General features: G+C 42.6%; 1 protein-coding gene across 1 annotated transcript in view; it reads right to left on the bottom strand.

Annotated features, from left to right (window-relative positions):
- Positions 1-733: 733 nt before the first annotated feature.
- The window catches only part of prkdc (protein kinase, DNA-activated, catalytic subunit), a 42,241-nt gene continuing 28,658 nt past the window's right edge, over positions 734-14,316 (bottom strand). Inside the window, exons 59-86 of the mRNA XM_078291550.1 lie at positions 14,034-14,237; positions 13,623-13,738; positions 13,339-13,470; positions 12,599-12,778; positions 10,926-11,134; positions 10,363-10,501; positions 9,930-10,118; positions 9,594-9,818; positions 9,227-9,335; positions 8,219-8,321; positions 7,900-8,062; positions 7,628-7,802; positions 7,352-7,545; positions 6,874-7,057; positions 6,254-6,414; positions 5,460-5,671; positions 5,252-5,339; positions 5,017-5,160; positions 4,555-4,762; positions 4,255-4,322; positions 3,904-4,124; positions 3,645-3,737; positions 3,152-3,232; positions 2,798-2,869; positions 2,519-2,720; positions 2,114-2,302; positions 1,542-1,681; positions 734-1,195 (exon numbers count right to left, since the gene is read on the bottom strand). Of these exons, the coding sequence (XP_078147676.1) occupies positions 991-1,195; positions 1,542-1,681; positions 2,114-2,302; positions 2,519-2,720; positions 2,798-2,869; positions 3,152-3,232; positions 3,645-3,737; positions 3,904-4,124; positions 4,255-4,322; positions 4,555-4,762; positions 5,017-5,160; positions 5,252-5,339; positions 5,460-5,671; positions 6,254-6,414; positions 6,874-7,057; positions 7,352-7,545; positions 7,628-7,802; positions 7,900-8,062; positions 8,219-8,321; positions 9,227-9,335; positions 9,594-9,818; positions 9,930-10,118; positions 10,363-10,501; positions 10,926-11,134; positions 12,599-12,778; positions 13,339-13,470; positions 13,623-13,738; positions 14,034-14,237 (4,406 nt within the window). The 3' untranslated portion in view covers positions 734-990. The remainder of the gene's footprint in view (positions 1,196-1,541; positions 1,682-2,113; positions 2,303-2,518; positions 2,721-2,797; positions 2,870-3,151; positions 3,233-3,644; positions 3,738-3,903; positions 4,125-4,254; positions 4,323-4,554; positions 4,763-5,016; positions 5,161-5,251; positions 5,340-5,459; positions 5,672-6,253; positions 6,415-6,873; positions 7,058-7,351; positions 7,546-7,627; positions 7,803-7,899; positions 8,063-8,218; positions 8,322-9,226; positions 9,336-9,593; positions 9,819-9,929; positions 10,119-10,362; positions 10,502-10,925; positions 11,135-12,598; positions 12,779-13,338; positions 13,471-13,622; positions 13,739-14,033; positions 14,238-14,316) is intronic.

The raw sequence follows: 14,316 nt of genomic DNA, 5'->3' as shown, positions 1-14,316 counted from the left end.
TGAAGAATTACTTTCTCACAAGGGAAAACTTGATAATTGTTCCTAATTGCAGTAGGAGTTTGCCAACTTCAGTGACACTACATGGACAGTGACCAAAAACTCACTTTTAGACAATAGCAGAATGGAGCATTATGTGCCACTGAAATTGCCATATTTTTGTTAACTGGCCCAGAAAGTCACACATGCCAAAGGAATTCCTTACTGTTGTATGAGGCAGGCATGGTTTTGTGACTTGTTTTGTGACTCTTGTAAATCCCAATTGTTTTGAAATTACCTCAATGAAATTTTGGATTAGGCCTCATGCTTTTTGTCTATGCAAGTTATAAATTGTGAATACACTAAGACAACAAACCCCCTGTTACATGAAGCAGCCAACACTAAAGGCTATTCCATGTTGATGATGCCTATCTTAACTCTGGATCGAGGCCTACATGAATTATTGTAATCTTTATGCAAAAAGGAGGGAAATGAATATGACACTGGGTTGATGAAAGCATTTGAATAGTATTGGTACGTTGTCAGTATTATAGAAAACTGACAATAACTTATGAACAGTTATCCTTTAACTTAACTCTTGTTTCCCTTTCTTTGGTTGTATGATCTATTAAAATGGATTAATTGATGTTTGCCGTCTTTGTCTGAGTCAAGTGGTATTTCAGCACTAATCATGTGAAATATGAGATGAGATACAAAGTCTAGATGACTAAATGCGATCATGTCTTGGCTACTGTTTTAACATTTTTATTTCAAACAAATTCATGTTGAGCACGACATTAACAATGAACATGAATGTAAACATCAGAAATTCACTTCAACTACACAGGAAAGTAGTGCAAGAAATAGCCTCAATTACCATGTTTATGATTCATACTCTGTCCCCACTTTCTATGGTTTGTAATGGCATTGATGTCTTATCAAAAATCAGTGAATTTACTCATTTGCGGATCTAACTGAACGATTTAGAGATGTTTGGAAGCGTCAAGTTAAGATTCAGACCCACGGCTCCCAGCCCTGCCAGACCCGGCCCAGTATGTTTGGGTCCATGGCCTGGTCCAGCAGACAGTCCACCTGCTTCTCCACTGACAAACCTTCAGCTGCCAGCTTGGCGCGGATGTTGTGCTCTTCGGTCCCCAAGGCCACAGACTGCATCCCCTTAAAGGCAGCGTCCTTCTCAAAGCCCAGCTTCAGCTCCTCGCTGACAAACAGAAACAAAATGTAATCACACAAATAAAATCTAGGGTTCCACTGATATGGGTTTTTGAAGGCTAATTACGATATGTTTGGATTGAAACTGCTGATAGATATTTTGTATGTTTACATTTGACCATTAAGAGTATCCAGAGTTTCCCACAGGATTGTATTCTTGTCAGGCTAGACAAGCAAGAGAATTTAGACCATGGGACACAAACTGCACTGACACCCAAGATAATAATATATTCATCCATACTTGGGTGGAATTGAATATGGGAAAACCGATATACTAGTCTAACCCCAACAGAATCCCATTCATTGTTGTTCCTTATTACTCTTGGACAGTATACCTGGTTATCGCAGCTGGATTTGCTCCTTCTAGTTTCCTTCTGGCAAAGTTCACCTTCTGTAAGGGGTACCAGTTGATTTCTTTGGTGTTGACACTCTCAGTCCATGTGCCACCCTTCTTCAGCTGTTTCAGCTCGAAGTTCTGGGGATTAATAATAATAATTTACTTTGTATAGCACTTTTCAAAACACATGTTAAAAAGTGCTTTACATTATAAGAAAAAGCAAAAAGTCGTTAAGTACAATAGAATTAAATCAAGTTAGATAAATTTGAAGCAAGACAATATAAGAAAAAAGTACGAAGCACAAGTACTAGAAAGCAAAACAATCAAAATAAAACAAGATGAAAGAAGAAAATAATAGTCAGCAAGCAGGCTTGTTCATAAAAGTGCTTTTTAAAAGATAAAACTGATTAAAAACATAAGCAACATTCTTGATCAAACGGAAAAGATTCATGGGTGTTATATGCATGAATTAGAAGGATTATTAGCTCTGAACAATGCCTCAGCAGATGCAGTAAACTACCATAATCTCACACTAATGAACTCCACTAGAAAGACGCCAGAGGAGTTTACCTTCCAGTCCAGCGAGGGCTCCTTGACGAACACGTCCATGGTGTTGAGCAGCAGGTCCGGCTCGGCCCTGTACGCCCGGAGCGAGTGAACCATGACGCTCTGGATCAGACCTGACTCCTTCATGGGCTGCATCAGGTTCACAAACTGCCTGGTCAGCCGGAACGGCATGAGCTCAGGCACCGGGAGGAACTGTTAGGAAACACAGAAGCCATTTTTAACCTTTATGTATATAAGGAAGGTCACTTTAATGAAGGGAGTGTAACATGGAAGGAGAAAGAAAGATGGAAAACAAAAAGAAACACCGGTACAAAATTCAAGAACTGGGTTTCTAAAGATGATGATAGCTCTCACTACAGTATAAACAGAATGTTTTCACTCCCCGCTCAATGAAATTAAATGCCTGACCTGTGTGGCCGAACCAAACGCGTGACCGAAGTCGATGCCGATCATGCCTCCCGTTTCCATGTTGATCATGAAGTTGGAGAGGTGGCGGTCTCCGATGCCCAGAATCCAGTGGCTCACGCACAGCAGGGCGTGGGAGCTGACGAAGTGGGAGCGCAGGGAGAGGAAGGCCTCCGGACTGGTGCACATCTTCACAAACGCTCTCCTGGAACAACAAAGAGAATGAGTTACTCTCCGTGTTAACCTTGATGGGAAGCTGTGTTGAGTAGAGACTGGACTCACCTGAGCAGGTCACTAGGCACAAGCTGGGACACTTTCACAAAGTTGTTGACCGTCTCGGCACGACTCGCCCTCCTGGCAAAGGATGAACACGCTGAACGTTACGGCTGTCTGATATTTCAGATTTGATAAATCGGTAAAGGAATTGTTTTTTCCCCCTCTGGGAATGCTTAACAGTATAAAGACTATGAAAAGTGTCGTTTCACATTACAATAGAAGTGGATAGTGATTCTCTTAAATCATTAAAATACTTAGTATAAATAAATCAAGATCATCAATTGTGGCCATAATAACTAGGTGTAGCTAATGGCATATTTTATTAAAATTAAATCACAAATGAAAGTTCAGCAGACTTACTTGTAAACCTCATTGTATCTTACAATAGGTTGCACCTTTGGAGCAACTTTGGAGAGCCAATTATCGTAGGCTTCAGTGGGCCTTAAAGGAAAAAAAATCCCCAATTTTTATAACAAACTGTATCAATCACTATTGCTAAACAAAGACTACATTTTAGGTGAAAAACTTGCATCTGCAAATAGTGACTGTTAACACTAAAGCTGTAAATGAAGTTGATTTTTTACTTTAAACTGTCAAACCCTTCAAAACTCACTGTGCTATAATCATACAGATGCAGGACTATAAAGACAGTGAACAATCAAATGTGTACATTTTTATGTATCATTATAAATGGCAGTATGATCATAAAATATCAATATGATTACTCATATGATGCCCTATGCAGAGTACACTGCTCATTTTCAGCTCATGGCTTACATTCACTATACAACTGATGCAACCCTCCACCACAGAACAGCTTCATTATTGGACAATGAGCTCTTGAAAAACCTACCTTGATGCCATTCTCTGCTCCTCCTCAGTCCTGCTGCTGGACAGCAAGTCTTTCAGAGTGCAGGTATTCTCCATCCATTCAATCAGACCAATTCTGAAAGGCAGGGATGGTATTCATATATTATATATCACTCTGGCTAATGTGAGTTTGTTGACAGGTTTTTCCACAAGGGAGGATGATTCACTCTCATAACAACTGCCTGATCCATAGTCCCCCCCCCCCCGCCAATTTCATTGCATGGGAGACAGAAAGGCTTCACCTGGTGGTGATGGGAATGACTTGGTAGGTGCGGAGCTGCAGGCCTCTGTGGGTGCAGGCGGTGTCGTGGCTCAGCAGGATGTTCATGACGCCAAAGAGCTGCTCGATGCGCTGGTCCTGCCGCAGGTCCTCCCCGCCCTTCACCAGGAAGGGGTGGTCACGCTCGTCGTCCCCGCGGATGATCAGACGCTTGGGGCGGCGGATGGAGCTCATCACTTTCACCTGCAGGGCATAAATGCACACATAAATACACACTTGGAAACGTAGAAATTGAATGCAAATTCGATTAGAATCAAGTCATTTTTGACTGAATAGTTGTTCTACTTTACAGTGAAGGACAATAAAAGCATACCCTTTCATCAAAGCCTGTTATTTTTGCATGATACTCTGGCAAAGGTTTGGATCCGCCATCATATTGTCCTATAATGAGAGAAGAAAGCATCATTAGTGAAGAGAACATAATTCTATTTCAAATAGGGCTGTCACTTTAACAAAAAAAATCAAATTTGATTTTTGGAGCTGAAATGTAGATAAGTTTGACATTAATTTACTCAATACTCAAAGTAAACTTGAATTCTATTTGTACAAGAGATAAAACAACTTAAGATATTCTGCTGCCATGTAGTCCGCAGCTAGAATTCCAGCTACTGACCTGGGACCTCCAGCTCATTGCAGAAAGCGTCGGCTTTAAACCCACTCAGCCAGGGCGAGTATTCCTTCAAGTTCCCGGGTTCCTTCTGAAATCCACGCATGGAAGCCGCCAGCTTCTCCACCTGCTGCACGAAGCTTTTGTCTTTCCTCTTCTCAAACAGTTTGTTGCCTTTAGGCCCCAACAGCTTCTCCACATCCTTAGCAAATTTCTGTTGAACGTTAAAAGAAAGGCGGCTGCAATGAATACCAGAATAACCCCAAGAGTCCTATATCCAGTTCATGAAAGCTTCTACATTTGCTGTTCTAAACAGCCGGTGTCTGGTAGCTCTTTCCTGGGAAAAATCCTCCGGCTCACAATAAGATGGATCTTGGGGATTACCACTTAGAATTTAGGAATAGAATGACAAGTGTGTTTTTGTAGTTCATATACTCTTTACTAGTCTTGAGGTACCAGATGACCAACCTGGACAAACTTCTTGCGGAACGCTCCATTACAGTCTGCGTTACGATCCCCAAGGGAAGCGCGCATCTCCTCGTACATGCGGCCCATCCTCTTTGCGTCAAAACCGGGTTTTTCCAACTCATTTTTCACATCGTCCCACCAATCCTGAGACAACAGAGGTTTAAAATGAAAAGAAAGGCCAAACACTGGAAAGCGTCTGGCTTTATTTATTCAAGGTTGAATTAGTGCTTGCTACCTTAAAAAGCATCTCGGGGTTCGTCAGCTGCTGCAGTGCGTCCACAAAGTTCTTCACAGCTCCTCCCTTATCCAGCAGGCTCCTGAGCCTGTTGACACACACGCAATATTAATAAAAGCATAAAATGATATATATAACAACTTCTATACTGACTCGTCTTGGGGTTTGAGCTCATGGAAGACAAAGCAGCAGTAGAGAGGCAGAATACCTGGCGACGAACTCCCGCTGCTGGTGTCCTGCAGCCGAATCCTCGAACTGGTAGCTCTCGTTGCTGATCATCAGTGCGTAAACCAGCGCTTGAGGGTAGCACTCCGCTATCTGCCCAATGCAATGCTGCACCGCCACCGCTTCCGGCTTGTCCAGCAGGGCGACCATTTGACCGATCCAGCCGATCAGCATCCAGCAGGGGACTGTCATCATCTACTCACAGGCAAATAGAGGCATTATCAATTACAACAAAAGTCTATGTTTCAAATGCATCAGACCAAATGTAGGGCTCCCACTATGGCCCTGATGAAAAATTTCATATCTTTTCCATGACTTTCCATAACCAAGTCAAAGCGCTTCCATCACCTAAGAACATTATTCCTTCCCGGTTTATCAATGTTGTTTAAAAAGGTGAACAGTCTAGTTTCCACTACAGTTGGGCTTGCTGTGGAGAAAAATACATACATACATTCTGGTGTATTCCTGTAAGTGACCCATTTGTAAAATTCCATGATATTGTCTGGAATACACAATACTCTAAATTACATAATATTCCAGAAATTCCGTTTCCAGGGAAATGAAGCCTAACTAAAAACACAACACTAGTGCAGCATCTCCACCCCGATTTGTTTCATTCACTTCATGTGAATTAAAAGATAATAGTCAATTATATTTTCAAAAGCATTCAAAAGTTGTGCTTTCGCCCTTCCAAATCCCATCTTTATGTGACATCCGTTTGATACCATGTTTACTATGAATTTCCATCATAAAGATTTCTGTCAGCCCAAAACCAACCTCTTTGGTCATGAGGTCCAGCGTCTCAGAGGGGTACAGCTCGATGATCTGCAGCAGACGTGGGAACTTGAGGCGAGCTTCCTCCGAGTTCATCTTCAGTGCTTTCAACATGCTCTCCACCACATGAACAGGCAGTGACAACAGCTCCGGAAATTCACTTACTGTAACAAAACACAAACACCTTGGCAATGACCTGTTGGTGGAGGAAACCGAGCAGGATGCTTTCTGAAGGATTCACACAGCAGAACATAGAACACAAGTTATCAATAGACATCCTTAAATGTGTAATACTTGCCATTTTGAAAGGTATTATAACTTGACTGAAGACAAATAACTGATCTCCAGTGTGTCTTAATTTATCATACCTTATCATGGAACATTTGCCTCCAGCAGAACTTTAGTCAATGATTTGAGAATTTATTTGCTTCATCATTGGAGAGGAGACTCGTTTTTTTAATATACTGTCAGAATCTGCTTTGTCAAAGTCCTGTCTCCCACTTTTGATTAGCTGCGAAACTGCAGTGTGTTGTTCAGAAATAACAGACCGCAGAATGCGTTCATTGGCCAATCAGAATTGAGTATTCAACGAAGCCGTGTAGTAAAGTGGTATAATTACTCACTGGCGTCGCTTTGCTCCTCCTCTCGCAGTCGTTTGTCACAGAAGTTGGCCAGAGCCATGTAGGTCTCTGTGATGCTGCTGGTTTCCACGCAGTCCTGAGTGTATGACTGGAGCTCTTCATCAGCCTTTCTGGCAGCATCGCACAGCAACTTCGACGCTCGCAGCTGCAGCCCCACTTCCACCTCCTGTTGGAGAAACGGTTTTGAGAGGCTACATGCCTAATGTTCTGATTGCAGAAGGTGAGTTCCCATCTAATTTGACATAATTTGATAGACGATGGCCGTTCTTTTCACATTAGATGCTGCATTTACATGTTCCACAATGGAATCCCATAGCCTTTTATGCCATTTTATACTTTCACCTGCTTTGCCAAACAATTCTGCATCATGCTCAGTTCTACTGGGGAGATTTTTGTCTCTTTCCGCTGTTCTGACATATTAAGAGGAAGCAGACTGGAAATAGTTACAGTTCAACAGTACCTTTGGACGGTCAGTTGGCCAAGAGGCTCCAGAAAGCATTACAAGTCTCTCTGCTTTCTCAACCCCAATACCATCCAGGACTGAGGGGCTCCTGCTTACGGCTGTGGCCAGGATGTGGTAAGATGTTCCCTGCAGTATCTTTTGGTATCTGAATACTTTCGCCGTGGCAGTCTGACAATCAGACTGAAGGTCCTCTGCAGAAGGAAAGAGCGGATGTCCAACAACAACCACAAACAACAATATTATGTATCAGGGCCTTCTTTTTCCCCTGCTTACCCAGAAGTGGGATAGTCTTCAGCATGGCACTGATCTGCTCCACAGGAGCCTGGGTCAGGCTGCGTTTATGGCTGTAGCGGCTGAAACAGTGGACCCACCGGAGCAACCAGCCTCTCTCTGTTTTGGCCTCTTTGTGAAGCTCCTTCAACAGCTTGGTGGCAACAGGGAAGTTACTCTGAAAACATTAAATGGGTGCAACGTGACTTCTGTGGCTACCAGGTTACGGCGCAAAAAAGTAACTTCGTCAACTGATCAATGAGCCAGTAGTTCACCTGTTTCCAAGCGCTATCAGCCATGCTTAGCTTCATGTTGAACTTGCAGTCATTTACTAATTTGTCGACGTCACCCGCTGGGTCTTCTGAACCGTCCACCTCCATACTGTCACCGGAAGCATTGCTCTTCAGCTTCTCCCTGATCTTGTCCAAGAAGAAACATCTGAACCACAGAGAGAGAAATTGTGAGACTCCACTTTCTATCATGCATTTTCCTCAACATAAAAAGTTGTTGTACAAGTTAAGTACATGTCTTCAAAACTGTATATCGTGTCAATTGTCTCAACTGTTAAAAATGTTAAAATGATATCCCTCTTACCTAGATGTAATGATATCATCCCATACATTCACTGGATCCACTTTGGCATCAGGGTACCGGTCAGTCCATAATCTGATGAGCTGCTTGAGGGAGGCCATAGACACTAATAAAACACAATACAAAATATTACATTCTGACACTAGGCCAACACTTTGTTCTATTGAAGATAACTCAAAGCCAGTTGTGAGCAAATTCTTCCAAAATCTTGATCAAAAAATCCCATTAAGGAAGAGGGGTACCCAAGTTTTCCCTAAGAAAAGAGAAACCACTCCTGTACAGGGTGGGAAATTAAAGCCAGCTACCAGCCAAATATTTGTGAATTTTTGGCTTGTAAGTTTGTCACCCTGTCACCTTGGCAGGCATCTGACCATTGTTTGGAGGTGCTACTTTACTCTAGAAATCATAGTTGGCTGGTAAAATGGTGAAAGACAAACGTTCCTTCCTGCCTTGCTCCTATATATATCATACAAAATCCCTATATGTCAACTAATATTTCACAGGTGTAATGAACTATTGAGTTAATTTGTTACTTTAAAGGTGCATTAAGTAAGGTTTTTACTGTCCCATAGCACAAAACGACCATAATATATCTGCAGGGGTTGATAGGGTTGGCGATCAATACTAATGACTCAACGATTACTTGGCCAGGTGTTGAAATGTCTGACTTTCAAAACAAACTTTCCGTCCGGTACTCTGGTGTCGCAACACATTTCGCTCTTAAGCTGAAAAAGTAAATGACAAAGCAGTATTATTTTGCATGGTGATATATTACCTCTTCAATGGACTTCTCTGTTGGGTATTTGCTCTAGCTTACTCTATATTGGGAAAATGTGACTTTTTGTATTTCTGTCTGTAACAGGCCACCATAAGCTGTGCAAGACATGTCCTTGGTCGCTGATAGAGGTCGATAAAAGTCCTAAATTACTTGATGCCCCCTTAATTGTTCTTTTTATTTTGGAAGTGTTTTGAAGACGGTTTCCCTTTTCAACACTTGATCTGCAGACTCACCCTCTCCTTTAATGAACAGCAGGAAGTCCTGGATCTCAGTCAAGGCCTGCACTGACTGCAGGATGGTCAAGCGACTCTGATTCAACAGAGTATCCACACTGGAGTAATTCTGCATTAAATGGAGATGGAGCAGTGAGTGTGGTTGGCACAGTAAAAGCATATATCCAAATCTGCACATTATGTACATATGTACATCTGTAAAGTTAATACATTTAATTAGGTGACAAGTTTTTAACTATGAACGTCTGCACATCTAGACACTTTCTATACATGTGTATGGCCTTTTGTAGAGCTGTTGCAGATTTTGCACATCCTGTATCCAAGCTGTATACAAGAAAGTGAAAAGCATCCAGCGGCAACAGCGGACCTGCATGAAGAGCTGCATGGCGTAGTTGGCGTAGTATTTGGCGCGGTCGTAGTCCTCCTGCAGGATGTAGAGCAGGCTGAGCTCCTGGCTGTAATGACTCTCCAGCAGCTTCTTGCGCTCCTCCACCCTCATGGCCTTGTCGACGAAGCTGAGCAGAGCCTGGTCCCTCTCACCCAGCTGCAGCTGCTTCAGCATGCTGCGAATCATGTGCTGCAGGTACATTTCCTGGCACCAGCAAAAGCCACGCATTAAAGATATTGCAGAAATATTGAGAAATATTAAGAAATTGAATTTGATTAAAATAACCTTTGGAGGAGGTTGAGACATTTGTACTACCTGGTAGATGGGCTCTGACCACATCTTCTCTAGGTTGGGTGGTGAGTTCTCGTCAATGTTGACAGTGGAGCAGTACTGCAGAGACTTCCACTCAGTCAGGTGACTGTAGGCCTCCATGGCAGCCGTTTCCCAGAAGTCCTTCTCCGAGTCGGTGGGCTCCCCGTCGCTCCAATGCTCCGTGTTCAGAGCCTGCAGGGTGGAAGACGGTAAGCACCTTCCTCAGCCTTGTGACCAACAGGCACATCTACCACTGCAGGCTTACACACACACTAAAGTGTTAAAGTGTTAGCATGGAGCACCGGAGACAATGATCTACCGGGGACACATGGATGACTTGGGTGTCTATGTTCTCATCACTTAAAATGTCCCCTTTATGTACAACATGATCTGACCATCAGCTTCTACTAAATCATGGGAATGACCCGTGACTTACCTCATTGTACAGCTTCACAGCCTCTGCAAAGTCGGTGTTTGCTTCAGCCTGGAGTGCTGTGCAGGTGATCGACTTGGTCCCAACTTTACCACCAAAGATGCCACGCACAACATCATAGTCCTCCAATGATCTGTAGAGCCTGGAGGATACAGGAAACAAAGAGATCATGGGCATGAGGTACATGACTGTCTCAGCAGGTCAAGGGGCATAAAAAGATGAATAGACATTGAAACAAATAGACATTAAAACCTTATGATTTGATAAGAGTTTCTAGAAAAATCAACACAGGTCCAGGACTAGTGGTCAGACACACTTACTGCATGAGAAAAGCTGTTTTCAGAGCTTAAAATCTATTTCAAACTTATTGTTATCCATCACAACGCTAAGCAATTATTTTAAGGGAATACAGCTTGTTTTTGATAATTTTGGTGTGTGTTCTCATCATTTAACAGCCACAGTCACCCAAAACTTGGTATATTCCTTTAATAAGGCTGCCTAGTGACATGTGGTGGACATGTGTACACATTGTTACGCCCCCGTCAGTGGAAACAACGCTGTAATACTTTGCGAGGTGGATCCATTTCTCGGTGTCCGGGGGGATTTCCTTGCGTCCTCGCGCTCGCTTGGTGGGAGGTTCGTCCTGGCAGCCGGCGTGAAGCAAGCCCTCTTCCAGCAGCAGGATGCCCGACGGCTGCTGCAGACTCACCAGGCAGCTGGAGCTGATGGCCGGTGGATAGAGCTGCAGCAGCTCCTTATGCTGGTAGCTCATGTCCTGACGAAACAGTCAGCAAAATATTACACATTGCCTGGGAACAGTTTGGTCTCCACTCTATCACCATCTAATGCAATGAATGTGTGAAGCAAGTTGGAAAAAACATTCTGCTATATTCCTGTAAAGTGACCCATTTGGACAATTCCATCATATTCCCCGACTTCCCCAGAAAATTCTCAGACTTTCCCTGTTTAGAATGCACCATGATATTCGAGAAATTCCATGACCGGCGGGAACCCTGACTAACTCTTCCTATTTTCTGTTTCTTTTTTCATTCCATTTCAACTCAGGTCGAGTCAAACTGAATCTGTATAACACATTTCATATACAAGGAAACTTGATGTGCTTTTCCATAAATACAATAACTACTACTGCTACTCGGCATGTAATTAAAACATACATATAACAGAGAGAAAATATATATACACATATCACCTAGAGAGAACCCTCCCCCCAGAACATGCACGCATGAATGCGCACAGGTTTGATAATAGCAGACCCAGGAAAAAACACCAGATGTACCAACTGTTATTTTGTGTGGGTTTTTTTTTTCTCTTCCAGATTTGTATTTTTATGTATTTTTAAGTGCAACTCCAAACTGCCTGTTTAACAACCATCTTTGATCTTTGTGAGCAGTGATTATGCGGCTTACAGCGGTTAAATCATTTTTTGGTGAATCTAAACCTATAAAATAAAACTTTTCATACTTTAGAAAAGGTAGAAAAGGCGACTGAAGACTTGCATGCACGCACACGCACACACACACACACACACACACATACACAAACAGACAGACAAGGCAGAGGGCTTCCAGACAACACACAACATTCCAGACAACACACAACAAAATATCTATAGGTGCTGGTAGCTTACTTCTCAGCTGTTTATGCTTTATTTGATTAATGAATCAACATCTTGTAAAACCTAATATGTAGAATATAGTGTAGTTTAGCACAGACAGAAATCCTTGCCGGAAAGAACTGTATGCCTACCTGGTGTACTGGAGGCACTGGCACCCTCAGTTTACTGTTGAGTACTGTCACTTTGACAGTTTTGGTTCTTCACCCCATAACAAACCCATGTGAATTTGCACACACACACAAATCCCCCAAATCTGCTTCCCTTATACACTGCCATGATATTTAAATATGTTAATATAGTTAGTAGTATAGTAAATTCCTTAGAACCGAACAATTCTGTGGTATTTTGTGTTCATGTTTGATTCAATTTTTACATACATTTTTATGTAAATTCTGAGCTTTTGTCTGAGATTCTGACTAATGATGCAAGCACCCCTTAGGCCAATCAGTAACAAGATGCATCATCCCTCCAAATTTAGTCAAACTCGGACCGATGGTGCAGCAGCTATGACCTTACAAAGAGTGAAATTTTGACCTGTTTGTGTAATCTGTAAGGATAGCTGGATGTGTGTTGCAAAATTAAAATAGTTGTTGAGGGTCAAACCTGCACACATGCCACAAAGGGAGGGAAGTAGAGTGTGCTCTTGCTCAAGAATGTATTCATGTCCCCGCGGAGCTCCTGTTTAATCCTCTGGCTCTCCCCGGCTGATCTGTGACCTTCCATTTCTCGTAGGATGCCGGCAAACAGCGAGCTGAACAGCTGCTTGGCTAGAATCGGGTCTCTCTGGGGGACACACACACAGAAAAATCCATAGCTGTGACAAAAGCTTGTCTGTTTTCTGTTTTTTTAGATATTAAATATATATTATAATCAGAACACTTTCATTTTCACACGCATACTGCTAGACTTTGAAACAAGAGGCACTTGAGCTGTCTAATGTCCCACTATTTTTCTTCATTAATATGCAAATTAATGCAGCAAGGTACTCCAAAATCTCATGAGATCATCAACTGTATAGAGGGAACCTGTGGTGTAAGTATGACACTTCTATCATGTTTTGTTCTTGAATTATTGTGTTCACAAGAATGTGTTTCACCCAGACAGACACGCAACTATAGCCAAAAAGACCAGCTACACTAGATTAGGGTTTGACTGATACAGGTTTTTGAAGGCCAATAGCTGATATTCAATAAATTTGACTATTTTCATGCCGAACAATTACAACTACTTAATGTTTCCCCTACAGTTTTATTCTTGGTGGGACGGAAAAGCCTCTGAAACATCATTTAGACCAAAACTCTCCATTGAAAACCAGGGGAAAATAATAGCAATGGCAGTCTAACCTGTGCTAGGGCTTGTAGAGGGGCGATGAGGCTGCTGTGTGGGATCTGGATGTCTGGGAAGTCTCCCACTCTGTAGCTGCGGTACAGAGTCACCTGAGCCTCCTTCCGCAACCTCTGATTAGCTTTGTCTTCCTGTGGGACCCCCGACAAAATCATTCATGGTTAAGAGACACAGTGGCAGGTTGGCTGACACTCGGCCATCCAGCATTCCAACACCGTAAAAACTAAATTTAAGTCAACTATCCATTTCACTGATGTGAGCTTCAGATACACATCTTTGTTACCTTTCTCTGCCTCTGATCGTGGATCTCTTTTCGTGCAAAACTCATGCTGACTTTCTCCTGATCTTTGAGGAATCGGCGCCTTAACCTCAGGATGTCGGCACGTCGCTCGCTTTCTGCTGTTGGTGCACAGACAGTTAGTTAGTACAGACAACGATAGTTGACAACCAGATTACTAGCAGCTTTTTAACTTCTGATATTTCTAGTTTATGTATAAATGTACAAAATGGGATTACAGCTGTGGGTTACGGAAAACCTAACATGCATGAAGGACAGGCACAAAATACTAAAGTGAATGCTAAGTAATTTAGCATAGTAAGACATCTAAACAGTGGTTCCAGTCGGTAGGAGCTAAAAATATATGTATGTGAAATATATATTTAAAGAGTTGGGTGTGTTATCTTAGAGACTGACCTCTACTGCGACTGTCCACCTCGTCGGTAGGCGCGGCGAGGCGCCTGACGCCGAAGCCTTCTCCTGTCGGCCTCCGCGCTGCGGCCTGCCTCTCTGCTTTCTTACCAAACACCAACAAGGAAGACTCGGATTCAGAGCCCAGTGTGTACTCCGCTAGTGTGTCCACACTGCTGCCCGTCAGCCAGTTATATGCTGTACGACGACCTGGGGGAAAAATAAAATAAAACAAATAAAACTGCACTTTTGTGTTGTGTTTTATGTTAATTTCAGGTGTCACGCAGGG

This window comes from Centroberyx gerrardi, chromosome 22 (assembly GCF_048128805.1).
Source record: "Centroberyx gerrardi isolate f3 chromosome 22, fCenGer3.hap1.cur.20231027, whole genome shotgun sequence".
Classification (NCBI taxonomy): Eukaryota; Metazoa; Chordata; class Actinopteri; order Beryciformes; family Berycidae; genus Centroberyx; species Centroberyx gerrardi.
The sequence above is the reverse complement of the archived record's forward strand: the minus strand, read 5'-3'. Positions and strand labels throughout refer to the sequence as shown.